The sequence below is a fragment of the Pelophylax lessonae genome (assembly GCF_965119305.1).
Source record: "Pelophylax lessonae genome assembly, chromosome: 9".
Taxonomy (NCBI): domain Eukaryota; kingdom Metazoa; phylum Chordata; class Amphibia; order Anura; family Ranidae; genus Pelophylax; species Pelophylax lessonae.
This window is the reverse complement of record NC_138776.1, coordinates 176,540,899-176,562,505: the sequence shown is the minus strand read 5'-3', so window position 1 is coordinate 176,562,505 and position 21,607 is coordinate 176,540,899. Positions and strand designations below refer to the sequence as shown.

Below are 21,607 nucleotides of genomic sequence, written 5' to 3'. Positions count from 1 at the left end.
CTGAGAGGAAATCCCCAAGGAGCATTGGTGACCAGCCATACCCGATTGGCGTACAAAGACCAGTGAGGTCGGTCTGGATGGAATCCCTTCTGCTTTGATCCTGCACAGTGGCAGAAATTTGAGAGGGCTGGACCGAATCGGTCAGCCCACCTTAGAATGCCGGCTACTTACAGAGCCGCCAGGACACTACTTGTGCCCTCTTGGTTATGGACATAGACCACGGCTGTGGCATTGTCCAAGTGAATTCGTACCGGACACCCCTGAAGACGAATTGTCCAATGAGTCAGACAAAGGCTGATTGCTTGGATTTTTCATTAATCGGCAGTCTGGACTCTGCCAGATTCCAGACGTCCAGAGCACATCTGTGCTGAGGATGCCTCCCCACCCCGGACAGGCTGGCATCCGTGGTGACAACCGTCCAGTACAGAAAGGATTTTCCCTGTTGAAGTGCCAGAGAACAAAGCCACCTCTAGAGACAGTGGATCCTTGTCCCATTTCACAAGAATCTCTTTAGCAGAGATCTTGTGTGGAACTGCAAACAGACTGCCTCGAGGGTGGACACCATCAGGCCTAGCCCCCCATGCAAGTCCGGAGGGATGACCGTCTGCTGAACAGAAGAAGATAAAATGCCTCCTGCAAGGTCTGCAGTTTTTCCAGAGAAAGAAACACGCTGGCTAAGGCTGAGTCCCGAGTCAGTGCCTTCCTTCCTGGGAACTGTAAAGAGGTTTGAGTAAAAAACCCCTGAAAAAGTTCCGAAATCGGAACCAGGACAAATCACCCTTTGAAGGAACAAGTCTTGCACTGCTCCAAAGAGACCCGTAAGTGCAAGTTGGAAAGGAAGAACCTTTCCGGAGGATAAGACCAAACTCGATCTCGTAGCCTGACCAAATAACTTTGTGGACCCTCATGTCCTATTCCAGGGAGGTCCATGGATCCGGAAACCAACAAGGACGTCCCCCCACCCCAGATACAGGTGAGGGGGCCCATTCATGCAAAAGAAGCCTTGTCTGCAGCTCTGGAAGAGCCCACCCATGGCTTGCCAGACCAGGTCTTCTTGGAACCTCTGGTGAAGGCCCTGACTTTTGATCCCTCATCTTCGACCCTGAGGGATGAAAAAACCTCTTATGAGCCAAGGAGAATGGCCCACGTCTACGATGGGGCTCCTTGCACATAGTATCCTGCGGAAGAAGAGTACTTTTCCCCCCTGTGAGACCCTTAACAATGTCATCCAAGGAAGTTCCAAACAGGCAATTCCCTACAAGGGGGAGATCAGATAAGGTCTTCTTAGAAGTCTGGTCCGCAGACCAGTATTTCAGCCAGATAATACGCCGAAGGACCACTGCTGATACAGACAGCCTAGAAATAAAAGGAGCCGCATCCAAAGAGGCATCACAGATAAACTGTAGCCCCTGGACCAATTGATTCGCCGACTCTGCAAGACAGGGGGAAGCGGTTTCCCCTCCAGGTCACGGCGTAAACATTTAGCCCACTCGGTCAGACCTTGCTACACCAGGACAATAGTAAATACCGGCGCCTCCGACGCAGCATCAGACACAACCTCCATTTTTAAAGTGTCACGCATCCAGCGCCTTTTCATGAGCAGAGGAATAATCCTGACTATCTGAGCACTCAGGGTGCGTGGAAGCAGACCCAGTAGGGTCGCTATATTTATATATATATATATATATATATATATAGCTCACCCGGAAAACGTAACATTTAGGGGAGGCTGCCAACTGCGATCATGCAAAGGGGACGTCGACAAAGTGACCACCTACTGGACCCAGGGAAAAAAACAAGGTGGGGGGGGAGTCGCCCTCCGAGCCCTTCATAGAGGGCATAATAGGAAATAGCCCCCTTAAAAGGGGACCACCCGCCGTGACGCGGACGCGCAGGCAGGGTACCCCGATGGTCCCGAAGCACTAAAAGGGGCAGGTGCCCCCCACAATAATGGTGGCAAGGCTGTCACCCCTTCCAAGGGAGGTGCCAAGCTGACCACATGGCCTAGCAGGCGGCAATTTTTCTAGAGGCCTAGCCGCAAGTGCACGAATCCCAACCCCGCAGATGCCCACAGGAAGAGTGGGGGCTTCAGCTAAACACACTGGGGCTGCCCCCCAACAGAGGTGCCCGACTCAGTCGCCTTGCCAAGTAGCCCACGGCCTAAACTTTTGTGGGTGCCCACCAGCTGAGCCGAACTCCAAGGGGCAGTGGAGGACAGATGCCCAAATGGGAGGCAGTGACTTCAGTTACCCTCACAAAGGCCGCCTCACAGTGACCATCAAAATTTTAGAGGGGCTGGAGAAGGAGGGGAACCCGGGGGTCCACCGTCTCAGGGAGAGGCCCACGTCCACCCCAAAACCCTCCAGGAGTAGAGGGGGGACAGCTACTTACCATACCAGAAACAGGGTGGGCATCGCTCTGGACAGACCTCCACTCCATCGACCCAGGCCAAGGCCAAGGCCAGGTCATATGCATCCTCGTGAGACATTACCTCGCAAGCCAGCCCCCATCCAGTGGGGCTATGTCGCAGGCTGACCTAGCGTGGAGCTGGGGTCTGCACGCGCTCGCTGGCCAGACTGGGGGGACACTCTGGATCTAGATTATCCAGTTCGCCACCCAGTCCGGGAATTGATTGTAGATTCTCACAGGAACAAAATAACAAAGATAGGTAAAAATTCCATTTAAAAAAAAAAACCGCCAGGACCAGCGATCTCAGCAAGGAACTAGGTCCTTACTCCTGACTAGGCAGGAAAAAAAATGAGTGCCTGAGGGTAACACAATGGTTAAGAAGAATCAGGAGCTGTATCCGTCAATGAACGAAAGAGAAATTAAGTATCTTTTCTTCTTTTTATAGTTTTATTTTCTTTAACATTTTTTTACATTTTTGTTTACATACTCTCATCAACAACACTGTACTACTGGAGGGGGGGTTGGGGGGTGTGATTAGGAATGGTTTGGGTTCCTAACAGCTGTGAGTACCAGCAATTGGCTATAGCTCATCGCATGATACAGGGTGCTATGATTAGCGCAGGTACCATGTGATAGCCGTGGGCTAATCACAGCATTACTGTATAGGAAAACACAGCGGTTATGAAATTCATTCACAACGGCTTTATTGACATTGTGATCGTGTGATCACATAGCGATTACGATTCCCTGTTGGGATCTGCAATACGTTGTGTCCAGTGGACAAAGAAGCGGCGCACTGCACACGCCTAACCCGCTACATGTACTTCATCCAGCCTGCCATGCTGCCCGCCCGCAGTAAATGTACTGTGGCTGGGGGCCAAGTGGGTAAATTAATCAGCTTTTATTGATTTATGGAAAATCTATATCCCAAAAAAACGATTATAAAGTATGAGCTGTAGTATGGTTTTAATTTGCTACTGGATTTAAATCTTACTTGTACATATAACACTCCTCTTTCCCCCAGACTGACAATGCTACTGTCCCAATCTGTCCCATGTGCTCCTTTATCCAGAGTGGTATCTGTATAATACAGGAGGTGTGTTACTGGCAATATCACCAGGGCAAAACAGAGGGAAAAAATAATTGAAAAAAAGAAAACTATTATAGCCACTACCATATAATCATTGGCAAGCTGCAATATATTACATTTTTGGTTGTGGGTTTCATACTGCTTTAAAAACATGGAGTTGGGCTAAGAGATTTAGGACCAAAAAACACCAATGTTCTAAAGGTGTTACATACCTATATCACTTATTATATTCAAAACTTGGCTTTCCTTCAACCCACAGCAGTTTTCTGGTTTGCTTAAAAGCTGGAAAAGAACAAACATAAGCAGGACTGAATGATGCATTCTTAAAGAAGATATTTATGCTCAAACAAACATAACATACTACTAGGCCCCTTTCACATTGGATGGATTCTGTTCAGATCAGCAAGGGATCAGTTCATAGATTCCCTACTGATTGGAGCAGAGCAGGTGTCTGCAGAGCGCACATTGACAAAGCCCGCTCTGCTCTATAGGCGGCCCAGAGTAAATGGACTCCGCTGTCCGTTTTGCACCTGACTACCTCTAATCTGGAGGTAGTCCAGACTAAGTCCCAAATCAGACCTAGAGGTAGGCGGGTGTAAACGGGCACAAGTCTGTTTACACCCGCCCGCTCATGGGGATGAATGGACCTTCCAATCAGGTCAGCCATAAAAATTGACAGGGGAACCAGATTAAAAAAACCACCATGTAAAAGGGGCCTTAAAATTTATCAGTACCTTATTTTGTAGGTTCCCCTACTCCCAGTGCTCTGCATAGCCTTAGTGCTTGTGACAACAGGCTTTGGAATTCTGTCAATGCCATTGGTTTGACATTCGTTTGAGACCCTTCTGGGATCATTCAGAATTCATGGACAGGTGCAGGTTTTACATAGACAAGTATTTATATGCAAAACCCATCTGACATAAGCAAACGAACTTATACTGGGCTGGGTCCAACTATGTACAGTGCACTCTTCTTTTAATCCTATGGAGAGTTCAGATTCCATACAAGCTACAATATAAGCTCTGGGGAACCGTATAATTTACAGTTTGTGTACCTTTTTTTTTTTAACGATGTGCAAGAATAAACATTGAAAGAATATATTTCATACTTTAACATGAAAAATGTGAAAATATAGCAAGGGGAGCTCTAAGCACTCATTTATTCTTTTAGTTGGAATATTAGACATATATAGCAAGGGGAGCTCTAGGCACTCAATCTCTAAATTTATCAGGCTAACTAACATGCAAGTACATTCAAAGTCTATTCTTCAGTAGGTTTGCCATGATCCCTCATATCACACAGTTTTCCTAAGGAAATCATGTATTTATGGTTCTGTTTCAAAGTTACATTACACCTTGAGATCATACCAGTAGAATGAATTTGTGTTGCAGGGTGACAACGCTAAGCAATTGCCTCACAACTGGCAGCAGCTTTGTCAATCTGACACTCACACTCCTTCAGTTGGTTGCTAGACTACCTGTGAGGTCTGAGCATGCCTCCTGCAGAACTGATAGGCAGCCCAGTGGTCAAATTAGGGTTTGGACAGATCAAGCGGACAGTGCTGCTGCTAATTGACAGACAGAGGCTTAGCGACGTTAGCCTGAAACAGAAAGTGCAGTTACTGGCAGGATCTCTAGGTAAGAATCTTTTCAACAGAGTTACAAAAATTTGTTTAAAACAACTGTATGAGGCATGATGCCAAACATACTGAAAAATAGATTTAGGGTTTACATACACTAACGGCTTTGCTGAAAACAAAATCTAGTTTACCAAGCTCAACAGATGAAACTTTGATAACACACAGATGAATGGAGATGGAGGAGAGTTACCGCGCCCCCACACAACTATTCTCTATGTCCCAATGCAGACCTTCTACTAGCAAAACAATTTTTCCCTGCAAGGCAATGGTTTCATGTGCTAGTATGCATTGCACGCATACTAGCACATTATGAGTGACTAGCCCTAAAACAAAGCCCTCCAGCTGGGTGCTGTCACAGGGCTTCCATCTTCACCCGATCTTCCTTCCAGGTTTGTGAGCTCCAGCCGTCTGACTGGCCAAGCATGCACATGGGAGTCACAGCCTGAGGAACACACAGCTCTGAAGGAACAGCACATATATGCCGTTCCTTTAGAGTACATGCACCGCTGATGTCACCGGCTGCTGCTCACTAGAATACCTGGTAAAGGTACACGTTTAGGAGATATTCATTTCACCTACAGGTATGCTGTATTATAAGCTGCAGGTAAAAATGTCAGACAAGAGTTTACTACCATTTTAAAGCAATGACCTGCTTTTTGTGTTTGCTCTCTCTCATTAGAAAGCCTATAATGCCCTGAGACACTAGTGTCAGGGAGAAACTAGTGTCAGGGGTGAATCCTGTACAGATTGTTTATTTGTAACATATTTTATACAAAAATCAGAAGTTCAAAAACTTCTGAAATGTTAGTTTTTACTTTTGCTAAAAAATAAGAATATGATGCAGCCTCTATTCTCGTCAGCAACAGAACAGGTGTATATATTTTACTGTCATGTCATTTTCAAAGTCAACTTCTTCAAAGTGAAACCAGCTGGACAAATATGTTTTATCCAACATCAGCAATTAACTTAGGAAATTCCGGAAAATCAGCACTCACTTTACGTAGATCCCCTCCAGAGCAGTACTCCATTGCCAAGTGTGGCACAGCATTAACTGTGAAGTCCATTTCAGGTGGCACATCACAAGCTTTAACAACATTCGGATGGGTTAATCTGTGTAGAAAAAAAAATTACAATATGCTAAAAAAGGTAAGAAACAAAGTAGCAGAATTGTCAACAAACGGCTACGTAGTGCTATGAACAGCTACCGTGTGAAATGGTGAAAACCAGTAACCATGTATGGCACAGGTGTCAAACACAAGGCCCGCGGGCCGAATGCGGCCCCCCGCCATTTCATGTGGCCCTCGCACCTCTCCTGCTGCTGCGGCACCCCCCTTGTCTCTAACCCACCTTGTCTCAGAAGTCAGCAGCAGAGGGGACAGAACTCCTCCTACAGATCCTGCACCTTTCTGTGCAGCCGCAACACCACCTTGCCTCTGCCTCCCCTAGTGTCAGCATTCAGCAGTCTCTGGAAGCTGACTCCAGCCCTCCTTTGGTTCTCCTCCAGACCCTGCACTTTCTTCTTCCCAGATCCACCCACATCTTCTTCCTGGCAGCAGCACAAGGTAAGGGGGTGCATTGTGATGTAGGAAGGGTGGGTGACTCTTGACTCCTGACATCTAATCTTACAGATATAGGTGTACTTTTAATAAACAGAGAAAAGCCGTGATCCTGAGGATCACGACTGATCTCTAATGAGTTACCGTTTAGTTTGCTGAGATGAGGAGCAGAGAACATGTTCTTCTCTTCTCATCACAGTACATGACCGTTTCTGTCACAAACGGCCAGTTTAGAAAAGGGAGATCTGAAGATCACACAGCCGTTATTCTGAAATATCTCCATTCCAGATTCCCCAGCTCAGAGGTGGAGAATCAGGGGGAGAAGCTGTGTGATCAGAGGAAGAAGACTTCTTTCTTCCGATATATCAGCACCAGTGGGTTCAAAATTAAAAAATAAAAAAATATATATATATGTATATATGGTATGTATGTATGGGTGTATATATATATATATATATATATATATATATATATATATATATATATATATATATACGGTATGTACTGGTGTATATATATATATATATATATACACTGTATGTACTGGTGTATATATATAATGTATGTACATATGTATATACACTGTATGTATACTGTATATGTGTGTGTGTATAGATCGATAGATATTCAGTAAGTTTTCATGTGTCAGAACATGTCATTACGAGTGCTTTTAAACTTTGGTTTCACTTTTAAAACTTGGCGGCACTGTAATCTCACAAAATCTCGTGAGATTACAGGCAGTCCACCCAGTTATACAGGGATCACGGCCGTTTTCAGAGAAAAAAATTCTCCTCTGATCACCCTTTGGGAATTGAAGTTCTCGACCTTCTAAACTGGGTGCCAGAGTTGATAATTTTTCTCTGAGAATTGCCGAGAAGTGAACTGAGAGAAAACTTCTCAGTTTACTAAACGTACACCATAACCGGCCCTTTGAGGGCAACCATAATGCTGATGTGGCCCACGGTGAACTTAAGTTCGACACCCCTGATGTATGGCATATTTCTGTCCTTTGTAACAGAAATCTATAGATCTTTTTACATTTTTTATTTAAGATTTTCAGAATGAATAAGCCAACACAAAATAACATGTACACTGCCAAGCAGAAATCCATATTTACCGATAAACAATGGGTGTTTTTTTTGACAGGGCTGCATCTAACAATTTACATTTTAAAAAAAATCTTAGGGATATCAGGAACTGATGGTTACAGCTAAATTTTATGAAAACTTAAAAATAACAGAACTAGGGTTTTTAATGTGATCCCATCACTACAAAACAGTTATCCAAGTAGCTATTTGGGCTTGTGCGCTTGTGTGGCAGTGCCTGCCGCAGACTCCTCTGAAACATAGTCCCAGGTGGAGACAATGTCCTTGTTACAGTTATGTGAGTAATGTCCTTGTTACAGTTATGTGAGGTGCAGCTAAAATTTACCTTATAGTAAAAAAATGTGTAACAAATTAAAAACCTTTTCATTATCTGTATCTCCTGACACCATCTCTCCTTGTTCTTCAAACTCAGCTCCAGGCGGCATGATTTGATTGCTTTCAACTCTCCAGTTTCCTGTAAATCAATTATGAAAAGGATACATTTGAGCGAGGTCTCTTGTTTATAAAACACACACGGTTAGGCCCCTTTCACACGTTCGGAAAGATCAGGTCCGCCTGTCCGTTTTTCTGGCGGACCTGATCGGGCCACCCATTCTCCTCTATGAAGAGGCGGATGTCAGCAGAGATGTGTCCGCTGACATCCGATCAGACAAGATCCGCCTAAAACAGACTGATGGCGATACATTCACCATCCGTTCAGCGGTCGTATCGGATGAAAACAGACATGCTGTTCGTTTTCATCCAATCTCCCCATAGAGGAGAGCGGGACTCTGACAGGTCTGTCTCTGCACAGTGAGCAGAGACAGACCTGTCATCTGCCTGCTCAGCGGGGATCAACGGCGCGATCCCCGCTGAGCTAGCGGAGTCCGCCGAGCGGATCCTACCCGAGAGAAAGGGGCCTTAGTCGTTCACTAAATACACTCAATGTTTTCAGGGGAAGTTCCAGTTTTTGTAGAATTCCCCAAATGCTCCTCCTGTCCTCTTGGATCTTTCCACTCACAGAGCTTTATGGTTTTACTAAAGCCTCGTACACACGCAACGATTATCGGCCGACCGATCGGCCGTCTTTTGTCCAGTGTTGTTGTGTTGGTTGAAATGTGCTCTAGACTGCACACTAATTTTCTCGGCCAACAAAAAACAACTTCAGAAGTGATGTCATGTTCTGGTTAACTTTCCGTGTGTTTTTTCTTCTCTGAGCATGCCCAGTCTTGCTCATCAGATTTTTGTCTGCCGAAATCTGTACTGACTGACGGAAAATCGGCGGTTCTGTTGATGGCCAACAAAAATTTTTATAGCCTGCACACCAGATTTTGTTCGGCCAAAAAGTCGGAGTCGGTTGTCGGAAGCATCATACTAACAAGCCGACAATCGGCCGATCAGACGTTGGTCGAAAAATTCACGGCCAACAATCGTTGCGTGTGTACGAGGCTTTAAGCTGGAAACTTTAATTTCAGATCGTATCATCAGATCCCCCTAAATGTTATTACTTTTCCATATTACAAAGGCTGATCTCTTCTATGGGACAGTCTGTTTTAACTTCTTTGTTATAAACTATTTCACAACTTCCTGAAGGCAAAAAGAACACATTTCATATTAGATGGTCCATTTAAAACCTTATCTTCTCAAAATACTATTCTAATATTTAAAAAAATAAATCTATATGTACAGCGCACAGTAGTTTTTGTTCATAGGCTAACACGCCAGGATAAGGATCCTTGTTAATTACAGTCAACAATGACAGTCACAAGGTTCAAAATAAAAAACTTCACCCCTGCAATAAAGCTCTGTGAATGGTGCATATAATGTTTGTACAGTGTATTACTTGTATTACTGTAATCATTATCTGTGCCTGCACACTGCCAGCGATCTTTGACTGGTGATTGAGAACCTTAGCATTACACAATTACAGAAGACAGAAAAGAGACTCTGGGCTCCATTCATTGCACATTACATGCTCTATTAAGGTGATCTGACACATTCTTGCAAATTATCGTACGTAAAGCTGAAAATGTCAATTCACTATCCCTTTATGCAGTACTTACATCAAAAATACTCTGTAAATACAGCATAAAACGGCAATAAAGGAAATTCACTGCGATAGTTAACTACCTCAATACTGGGCACTTAAACCCCCTTCCTTCCCAGACCAATTTTCAGCTTTTAGCGCTGTTGCATTTTGAATGACAATTGCGCGGTCATGCAACACTGTACCTAAACCAAATTTGTGTCATTTTTTCCCCACAAATAGAGCTTTCTTTTGATGGTATTTGATCACCACCAGTTTTTTTCTTTTTTGGTGCACAAATAAAAAAAGACCGAAAAGTTTGAAAAAATTGAAAAAAAAAAAAAAAAAGTTTTTTTGTTTAGGTTATAAAATTTTGTAAATAGATATGTTTTTTCCTGCACTAATGAGCACTGATGACGCCGCACTGACAGGCACTGATGAGGAGACACTGATGGGGTGGCACTGATATGCAGCACTGATAGGTAGCACTGATATGCAGCACTGATGGGCACTGATATGCAGCACTGATGGGCACTGATATGTAGCACTGATAGATAGCACTGATATGCAGCATTGGTGGGCACTGATAGGCAGCACTGATGGGCGACACTGATGGGCGACACTGGTGGGCAATAATGGGCACTGGTGGGCGGCACTGATAGATGGCAATAATGGGCACTGGTGGGCAGCACTGATAGATGGCATTGGTGGGCAGCAGTGATAGGGAGGGCGCCACTGGCAGGCTCTCTGAGCCCTGTTTGCCATCCCTGGTGGCCATGGTGGTCATCCCTGGTGGTCATGGGTGGGCATCCCTGGTGGCTCTAGTGGCACCCCCCCTCCCCAGGGCTGCACTGGTAATCAATGTTCTGATTACCAGCACAGACCCCTCCCCCCTTGTGATCAGTGAGTAATTAGAAATACTCACTGATCCCCCCGGCTGCAGTACAGATTCTCTCTTCTTCTCCTCACTGACAGGATCTGTCAGGAGGAGAAGAGATCGAAGCCGTTACAACGACTGTGTTTACATTACATGACGGCTGTGATTGGACACATCCGTCATGTGATCAGGAGGGCCAATCACAGGGCCCTCCTGCCGCATCTTGTTGCTCCGTGTCCGAGGGACACAGGCACATCGAGATCGCGAGGCTGCACGTGCCCACGGCGGCGCGATCTCTCTCCTTCTGAAGGACGTTCCGGAACGTTTGATCAGAAGGATGAGACTCCCACCCGGCCGTATATGTACAGTGGCCGGGTGGGAGGTGGTTAAAGAATGTGTTTCAATTTTACTGGTTGTTAAGGAGCCAGCAGCCATCAGCATCCTTAACAACCAGTAAATAGCTGGCTGTTAAGGAAAAGGCAGCAGCCACGCCCTTAACAACCATGACTCGTCTGCATGGGATTCCACGCTGTCAGCAGAATGTAAACAAAAGAAGTGGCGGCATTAACATTTTGTAAAAAAAAAAACAGTGTGGGGAAACCCCCCCTAAACAAAACCAAGCCCTTCAGGTCAGGTCTAGTAAAGATTTTAAGGGGAACCCAACGCCAAAATAAAAAATATTGTGGGGACAACCCTCAATCCCCACAAAATGGATGGGGGAGCACCCATGCTGTTTTTGAAAGAACATTTTTAATGCCAGCTAGTGGGGAATGCTGCCCCTTGTCTGTGGTTTCTAGAAGTGTGCAATGTCATGTGACAATCCACAGAGAGCAGAAAGAACAACATGCACACAGGAGTGCATACAGAGCAAACAGGTACATATTACAAAAAAGTATCCTGGATGCACAAATAAACAAGTCTGCAGTAATTGTGTAAAGGGAACCAATAGTGGCAATGCCTGGAGGCTGCCATTGCCAACTCCCTGGCTAGCATACTGATCCAATGGCTTTACTACAACACTTTCAATAACTCAGGCTTTGTCCCAGCTATGCTAGCCCCTGGCTTCTGGATGGCACAGACATGGTGGTGGTTTTGTAGACCCTGACACAGTGCAGACCAAGGCTCTGACTGACCAACTGTGCCTGTCCACAGATCTCTGCCCTATACCTCATGCCAACGTGACTCCTCACAGTTGTGTATTCTGGTACCAGAAATCAGGGTAAGCCGAGAGCTCATGACAAGTAAGAATAAGACAGCCTTTGTAGCAGCTTAAATATAACAATAGCCTGAGATGGGGGTGCAACTAGATGGTTTAACCATAAGACATACACTTTAAAGACCAACTCCAAACATTTATTTTGGATAGAAAATGGAAAGGTTACACTTTCTGTCAGATCTTTATATCTGTTCGTGACCACATCTGGAGTATTTTCCTCCCTTCCTGTCCCTTTTATGCCCAAAAAATATACTGGGGAGGGAGGTGTAGCTATCACTGGTACTGTAAGGTACAGACATTACTGACCCATTTATCACTTCCCTCAATAGCCAACCATTGAAAAGTCACCTGCCTCCCTACTCTGACATGCGATATGCCAGCTCCCTACTATCCTAATTCATGATATGTTGCCTCCCTCCTACTGTGACTTGTGATTTGTAACCTCCCTCCATTCAATCCCTGACCTGCGATTTGTCACCTCCCTCTCTACCCTAACCCAGGATATTTTACTTCTATCCTACCCTGATCCAGAATATATTTCACCTCTCTCCCTTCCTTAATCCGGGATATTTTACTTCCCTCCCTACCCTGACTTGTTACATTTATCCTACCCTGACCCCGGGATATGTCACCTCCCGCCCTACCCTGACCAGGGACACGTCACCTCCCTCCCTACCCTAACCAGGGACACGTCACCTCCCTCCCTACCCTAACCAGGGACACGTCACCTCCCTCCCTACCCTAACCAGGGATACGTCGCCTCCCTCTCAACCCAGTCGAGGGATAAGTCGCCTCCCTCCCTACCCTGACTGGGGATACGTCGCCTCCCTCCCTACCCTGACTGGGGATACATCACCTCCCTCCCTACCCTGACTGGAGATACATCACCTCCCTCCCTACCCTGACTGGGGATACGTCACCTCCCTCCCTACCCTGACCCCAGGATACGTCACCTCCCTCCCTACCCTGACCCCGGGATACGTCACCTGCTTTTCTACCCTGACCCTGGGATACGTCACCTCCTTTCCTACCCTGACCCGGGATAGGTCCCCTCCCTCCCTACCCTGACCCGGGATAGGTCCCCTCCCTCCCTACCCTGACCCGGATGGGTCACCTCCTTCCCTACCCTGTTCAGGCATACATTACCTCCCTCCCTACCCTGACCATGGATACGTCACCTCCCTCCCTACTCTGATCCCAGGAAATGTCACCTCCCTCCCTACCCTGACCCCGGGATACGTTAACTCCTCCCCTACCCTGACCGCGGGATATGTAAACTCCTCCCCTACCCTGACCGTGGGATAGGTCACCTACCTCCCTACCCTGACACGGGATACGTCACCTCCCTCCCTACCCTGACCCCGGGATGGGTCACCTCCCTCCCTACCCTGACCCCGGGATGGGTCACCTCCTTCCCTACCCTGACCCCGGGATAGGTCACCTCCTTCCCTACCCTGACCCCGGGATAGGTCACCTCCTTCCCTACCCTGACCCCGGGATAGGTCACCTCCTTCCCTACCCTGACCCCGGGATAGGTCACCTCCTTCCCTACCCTGACCCCGGGATACGTCACCTCCTTCCCTACCCTGACCCCGGGATACGTCACCTCCCTCCCTACCCTGACCCCGGGATGGGTCACCTCCCTCCCTACCCTGACCCCGGGATACGTCACCTCCTTCCCTACCCTGACACGGGATAGATCACCTCCTTCCCTACCCTGACCCCGGGATACGTCACCTCCCTCCCTACCCTGACCCGGGATAGGTCACCTCCCTCCCTACCCTGACCAGGGATAGGTCACCTCCCTCCCTACCCTGACCCCGGGATAGGTCACCTCCTTCCCTACCCTGACCCCGGGATAGGTCACCTCCTTCCCTACCCTGACCCCGGGATAGGTCACCTCCTTCCCTACCCTGACCCAGGGATACGTCACCTCCTTCCCTACCCTGACCCCGGGATACGTCACCTCCCTCCCTACCCTGACCCCGGGATGGGTCACTTCCCTCCCTACCCTGACCCCGGGATACGTCACCTCCTTCCCTACCCTGACACGGGATAGATCACCTCCTTCCCTACCCTGACCCCGGGATACGTCACCTCCCTCCCTACCCTGACCCGGGATAGGTCACCTCCCTCCCTACCCTGACCCCGGGATAGGTCACCTCCTTCCCTACCCTGACCCCGGGATAGGTCACCTCCTTCCCTACCCTGACCCCGGGATAGGTCACCTCCTTCCCTACCCTGACCCCGGGATAGGTCACCTCCTTCCCTACCTTGACCCCGGGATACGTCACCTCCTTCCCTACCCTGACACGGGATAGATCACCTCCTTCCCTACCCTGACCCCGGGATACGTCACCTCCCTCCCTACCCTGACCCCGGGATGGGTCACCTCCCTCCCTACCCTGACCCCGGGATACATCACCTCCCTCCCTACCCTTACCAGGCATACATCACCTCCCTCCCTACCCTGACCCCGGGATACGTCACCTCCTTCCCTACCCTGACCCCGGGATACGTCACCTCCTTCCCTACCCTGACACGGGATATGTCACCTCCCTCCCTACCCTGACCCGGGATAGGTCACCTCCCTCCCTACCCTGACAAGGGATAGGTCACCTCCCTCCCTACCCTGACCCCGGGATAGGTCGCCTCCTTCCCTACCCTGACCCCGGGATAGGTCGCCTCCCTCCCTATCCTGACCCTGGGATAGGTCGCCTCCCTCCCTACCCTGACCCCGGAATAGGTCACCTCCTTCCCTACCCTGACCCCGGGATAGGTCACCTCCTTCCCTACCCTGACCCGGGATACGTCACCTCCCTCCCTACCCTGACCCGGGATACGTCACCTCCCTCCCTACCCTGACCCCGGGGATACGTCACCTCCTTCCCTACCCTGACCCGGGATACGTCACCTCCCTCCCTACCCTGACCCCGGATACGTCACCTCCCTCCCTACCCTGACCCCGGGGATACGTCACCTCCTTCCCTACCCTGACCCGGGATACGTCACCTCCCTCCCTACCCTGACCCCGGGGATACGTCACCTCCCTCCCTACCCTGACCCGGGATACGTCACCTCCCTCCCTACCCTGACCCCGGGGATACGTCACCTCCTTCCCTACCCTGACCCGGGATACGTCACCTCCCTCCCTACCCTGACCCCGGGGATACGTCACCTCCCTCCCTACCCTGACCCCGGGGATACGTCACCTCCTTCCCTACCCTGACCCGGGATACGTCACCTCCCTCCCTAACCTGACCCGGGATACGTCACCTCCCTCCCTAACCTGACCCGGGATACGTCACCTCCCTCCCTACCCTGACCCGGGACTCTCCCTCAGGGATAATGAAATCTGATTTTTAGCAATTCTTGCTGCCTAAAACCACATTGCCTTCATGTCATAGGCATGGGCAATTATTATTGGTATTGTATGTTATACTGTCTCTTTACATAAAACAGATGAAAAAATGTTTCCCCATTTATTCAATACCACATAAAATCGCCTTCTACCAGTAGCCACATCTTTGGAATACGTAGAGAAGCCCCAGGGCTCCATGGCTCAGACTCTCCTACAAAGGATAGCACAGACTACAGCCCCTCCCCAGACACACACATACCCTGTTCTGGAACAGACACACATTCCCAAAGCCTCCAGTGCCCAGCCTGTCCTTCATTTCCCACGGCCCGCACACAATTCCCTGCTGGATCGGAGGCTTCTCCATGATGTACCACAGATATCAACTTCCGGGACTTCTGTGTCCACCGGACCCCCTTCCGGTCACCTGTCTGCTCACCTCCCCTCCTACAGAGACTGCAACAAAGCACCCCATTGGCTGTACTCGTGTCACGTGGGGCTTCCCTGTGTATCAAGACTCGTTGTCAGTAGTTCATTCTTTTCCGGGAAGCTCCGCCTATGGAATGCGAGCTATGTTTGTGACGTATTGCCATTGGGCTGCAGATGGAGAAGGACGGAGAATGGTGAGGTGGGTGTGTATGTGTCAGTGTGTAATATGGTGGGGTGTTCTGTGGAGGGGGGAGGGGTAGTGGTTGTACCATTAGGGGAGGGGGGCATCCCATCCAGCAGCAAAGTGGGTGCTGTGCCAGTCTCTGACGTCGCTGTGTGGGGTGATGTCAGTTCATGCCCTCCTCTGTCTGCTTACCTGCCCAGGTCCTTATTAACCTCACCTCTACTATTCTACAATGACTATTCTCTATGTGTTTCTATAGTAACAGAGGATGGAGGCAGAGGGGACACCGCAGGAGGCTGTGTGAGGGGACAATGATCAGTGACAGTTCTAAAATGGGGACATGTGGTGTCCTCTCCCCACCCCAGCCTTCTCATTGGATAGGAGAGGATCAGCAGCATACCCATGAGGTCATCCCTCAGTCTGCTCTTCTACATATGTCTGAGCACTGCTGTATGGGGGGAGGGAGGAGGGTGGTATAACCATCACACCAAGCCATGTTTAAGTACTTGCACAAGTTTAGCGCTTTTAACCACTTCTGGACAGGAAGGATTTGCCCCATTAATGACCAGGCCCTATTTTGCGATTCAGCACTGCGTTACTTTAACAGACAATTGCGCAGTCGTGCAACCCTGTACCCAACCCGAATTTACGTCCTTTTGTCCCCCACAAATAGAGCTTTCTTTTGGTGGTATTTCATCACCTGTGCGATTTTTATTTTTTGTGCTATAAACAAAAAAAGAACTACGATTTAAAAAACAAAACAAAAAAAAAACTATATTTTTCACATTCTGCTATATATAACATTCCAAAAAAAAAAAATGTAAAAATCAAAATTTTTTAACATTTTAGGCCAATTTGTTTTCTGCTACATATTTTTGGTAAAAAAAAATCGCAATAAGCGTATTTTGATTAGTTTGCGCAAAAGTTATCGCGTCTACAAACTAGGAGAAAGATTTATGTCATTTTTTTATGGTATTTTTTTTTTTTTACTAGCAATGGCGGTGATCTGCGATTTTGTTTATTTGAAAAAATAAATTTCCAGGGACACTAAGCAGCACAGCTATGAATAATTTACCACACCTACTTCCCTGAAGCTCCGCCCACTCCACATAATTAATCTCTGCCTACTTATTAACAGATTATAGGGTCTACTCAATAAAGAGAGAATTCCAGGAAATTGAAAAGGGAATTTCAAAACTTAAAGCGGTTGTATCCCGCTTTTTTTCACTTTTACCTATAGGTAAGCCTATAATAAGGCTTACCTGTAGGTACAAATAATATCTCCTAAACCGGCACGGTTTAGGAGATATTTACAGTGCATGCAGCCGCTCGCGCGAGCGGCGCATGCGCTCTGAAGGTCCGGGGGGACCTTCAATTAACTTGCCGGAAAAATCACTCCCGCGCGCATGCGCGGGAGTGACGTCATCGCGGCTCCGGCCAATCAGCGCGCTGGAGCCGTCTCTTCCGGCCAATCAGCGCGCCGGAGCCGCCGAACCCGGAAGAGACGACGAGGGATCATGGCAGCGCCCGCATCGATGTCCGGGGGTCCGTGTCGGGGCTTCGTTTTAAGGTAAGTTAAACATAATGGGCTAGTATGCGATGCATACTAGCTCATTATGCCTTTGTCTTGCAGGTTTTTTTTTTTTTATTTTTTTTTTTCATTGGGTTTACAACCGCTTTAAGGCCAAAGTAGCAGAGTTGGAATAATTCTCCCATTCAGCTGCACTACTTCTGCCTAAAGATTAAAATTCTCATCACAATTCCCTGCAATTCTAAAGTGTCAAATGTGCTCAGGTGTGACCATACAGAAAATGTAATATGGAAATATAAATAAAGTGCAAGGTGTAAATAAGTACGATAAAACCTAATTATACTATCTGGTGTAATTAGGTCATTTATACCTTTCACTTTATTTATATTTCCATATTACATTTTTTGTATGGTCACACCTGAGCACATTTGACACTTTATTCACATGTCATGTTACCAGATAATTTTGCACATAAGATTGTTGCTTTCATCCTACCTACCTACCCCAGGCCCCAGACGGTAGGTTTTTCGTACGGTTTTCTGATCATGTGTAGGGGCCTTTAGTGTGTAAAAGAGTCCTAAAACCTTTTAGGAACCAAACTCTTTAGTGGCAGCATACATCGCCTCTTCCACGTCACTATGATCTCACTATATCAATACCACTCTTTGTTTTTGGAGATTTTTCAGCTCCTACAGTCTGGTGCTTTTGGGTCAGAAATTCCAGAAGACCTAGTCCGTGTGGTTCAATTAGTATTGTCCGCATTCCAACCTCCAGACACTAATCTAAACCAACTGTCATTTGTTTTACAATTTTTTTTATTTTTTTTTAGTTTCCCAAAATACATATTAAAATTTGCGTTAAAATGATGTGGGCAGTAAGCAAACGTTTACTTCCCACTTTCAGTTAAATCCTTTGGCTTCTGGAAAAAACGTTTTACAGCTGGAAAAGGGATGGAAATGTTTTTCTTTTTTAATGAAATTCAAATTCTGGTTTATCTTACCAAGACTTCCTCTTGTCTAGCCAAAAGTTTAACCAAGCTTGTCGTCAACCTCTGATGTTTCTTGATAAAAAACCGTAGATCTCAAAAGTTCACATATCCTGTTGACTTTTATTCGAGTAAAAACTGAAATTGAGAAAATCGGCACATTTTAAACTATAAATGTATGTGTGTGTGTATATATATATATATATATATATATATATATAATGTGTATATGTGTATATATATATATATATATATGTATATATATATATATATATATATATATATATATATATATATATATATATATATATATAGATAGCACCCTCCTAGGTAGGTGCTAGGTAAAGGCATTGTTTTCTCCATCTGCTTGTCAGGGGAGCCTGATCAGTAGTTTTGCCTGTTACATGTGTCCATGTGTGATTCACTTGATCTGAGGCAGTGTCCCCACTGTATCCAATAGGGGAGCCTGTTGGACAGTGGAGGAAACCCAGCCCGTGACACACAGGCTTTTGTGGCTGTCCCAGTGGGAGGGCACAAGAGTGGTGCATCCTGGGATAGGCTATAAAAGCCAGGGGCATATGGCACAGGGTTCTTTAGGCAGGCATAGCAAGCAGTTTATGGGGGCACCCAAGCAGGCTCGCTCCGGATCCCACTTCTCTGTGTGCATTCACACAAGGAGCATTGCTCGGCCCTGCCCCGCTTACTCCTCAGTGGCTCACTGGCTGCCGTTGACAGTAGTGGGAGCCATTTCAGTGGCTCACTGCCAATGGCTCCCACTGCTGTCTGTCAGTGAGGAAGAAGAGACCCAGAAGAGCCGCTGCTCTAATGCAAATTGTGGGATTGAGATGGGGCTCAGAAAAGTGCTGGGGGGGGGGGACTTCTCCACACAGGTTTTTTACCTTCATGCATAGGATGCATAAAGGCAGAAAATCTTGAGCCTTTACAACCACATTAAGAATGTACTAATGAATACAGACCTGCAATGATTTGTGTCTGATATACTGTGTCTGGAGTTTAGGTTTAAGGCATGATTTTTAGGTTTGGAATGGCCAACAGGTTTATTTTAATGGGAACATGGGAATCCCATGGTTCGGCTTAGAGAGGAGGAAATTTCCTTGGGGAAATAATTCCTATTCTCTACAATCTTCACTGATCTGAAATGTTAATTATTTGAAATGAATACTCATGTCTACATTTCTGTGATATTCTCCTTTTTTATTGTTCACAGTGAAAACTTCCTTCACCCGATCCAAGTCCAAGATTTCACAGTGGCTGGATTTTCTGACATCTGTGTGTGAACAATATTGGCTGGAGCTGTACTTTTCCTAACCAGATGACGGAGGTCGGAGAGGCACAAACAAATTTAGTTCCGAACTGTTGAAAGGGAAATTAAACATCACAATTCCCCCATATAGTAATATACGAAGATTGGGGGAGTATAGCAGAACACAGGCAATCCTCAAGTCACAGCTTAATGCAGGTCAATATGGACCAATAGCAGAAGTAGTCATTAATTTTATTATAAGCCCAAATGCAGGATGAAGTCTTATAAGCAGTTGGAAAAGTTACAGCTAACTAGTAATGCATTATTAATGTAAGCTGTATACTTTTTGTATAGTAGCATTAGCAAATACTGCTTATTTAGCCAGTGTTCTGGAGGCCATTACATTTTTTGCCTAAAATTCAGTAGTCATGTGTACGTTAGTGATGTCATTTGATGACCCGCTTGGGGTTACTACAAGCAACGGGAAGATTTTCTCTGGGACTGATTGCACTGACACATCTAGCACGGTAGATGAAACTCCAGAAAACAAGGATGAAAGTCCTTCCACTGATCTAGAGTCGGAAAGGAAGACATCTGTACAGCTGTGTCACATTGAAGACATGCAAGCCCCAATGGAAACTAACACCGAGGAGCAAAACATTCATCGACTTAATAGCAACAGCTGGTTTGTTACTCACTTTTTCTTCTGTCATTGTTAGAATGGTCAAACACATTGCACAACATCCAGGTATCTCAGTTCTGGGGGCATGGAAGGACACCGTAGCTGCAGTGCCTTGTCGTACAAGGAACCACTGTAAATGTAGGGGCATGCTACATATAAAGTTGTTTATTTTGCTTGTGCTTCTATATTTAGTATATATGAAGTTTGAGAATAACAATAGCTGTTAAATGAAAGCTGAAATTTCGTTAAAAAATGTTTTTTGCCCTACAGCATCAGTTCTATTATTACTTACGGTAACGTCCCACAGCCCGTGCAGGCTGCTGGATTCTGTAGAAATCTTCACTACAGGACTGCCCTGTCCTCTTTCTGCTGCTAAACTTCCAGCGCTGTGGGGGTTAATGGCTTTGATTCTCTGGGATCAGCTGCACTAAAGATGATCTGACAGGGAAATACCCCCCATTCCTTCCTCTACTTCATTGAGAAAAACATGTAAACACTATCTGAATAGGGGGGAGTCTGATCAGCCCTAGTCCCTGTAATAGAATTGCGACCCCCAAAATGCGCTTGTGGGCTTCCGTCAGAATACCGCTTCCTTCAGTCTTGAACATAGATATTGGCTATTCTAACTGCCCCATACAAAACTAGCTGAGAAAAGCTTGTATAAAATCTGGAACATTTTATTAAAAAGAATAAAGGCTTTTCATACACTGAGAAGTATGTCAGTGACCACCCAAATATTTACCCAAAACATCACACAATGGTTAGATAACGAGGTACAGTTGACGCAAGGCTAATCCCATCATAGAGGATCTTCCAAGAGTTAATCAAATTAGCCACCAGACAGACAATATGAATGAATGGGAATCCACATCTAGACAATGCTTTTGATTATTTAGGAGTCAGACTTCATGGCAACAGGCTATAGGTCTCACAGTGTAAAGTGGGATTAAATCTTCCTCTATTTCATGAGGTATATTGTTGTTAAATTTTAGTGTCCCATTTGAAGTATTCCAAACCATATTCGCTGTGTCCATTAGGCAGTGGTCCATCCTTTTCTTGGTCACCCTGTGCCCCTAAAAGGGTGACTTACACAGAGGGGCCTAGGGAGCTGAGAGAGGGATTTCCCAACCTCTCTAAGGTAAGCTGGGTTCCATGGGCCCCCCCTACCAAATTGACTCCCGTCACAGTTCACCCCTGCCATTCATAGATTGTGTTACAGGTAGTATAATCAGTGAAAGAACTTTCCTCAATGAAGGAGAAGACAGGTAGGGACATG

General features: G+C 46.5%; 1 protein-coding gene across 1 annotated transcript in view; it reads right to left on the bottom strand.

Annotated features, from left to right (window-relative positions):
• Positions 1–15,671, bottom strand: part of CHUK (component of inhibitor of nuclear factor kappa B kinase complex) — a 78,153-nt gene extending 62,482 nt beyond the window's left edge. Inside the window, exons 1-4 of the mRNA XM_082268422.1 lie at positions 15,519–15,671; positions 8,160–8,254; positions 6,134–6,248; positions 3,712–3,781 (exon numbers count right to left, since the gene is read on the bottom strand). Coding sequence (XP_082124548.1) covers positions 3,712–3,781; positions 6,134–6,248; positions 8,160–8,254; positions 15,519–15,623 — 385 coding nt within the window. The 5' untranslated portion in view covers positions 15,624–15,671. The remainder of the gene's footprint in view (positions 1–3,711; positions 3,782–6,133; positions 6,249–8,159; positions 8,255–15,518) is intronic.
• Positions 15,672–21,607: the final 5,936 nt, after the last annotated feature.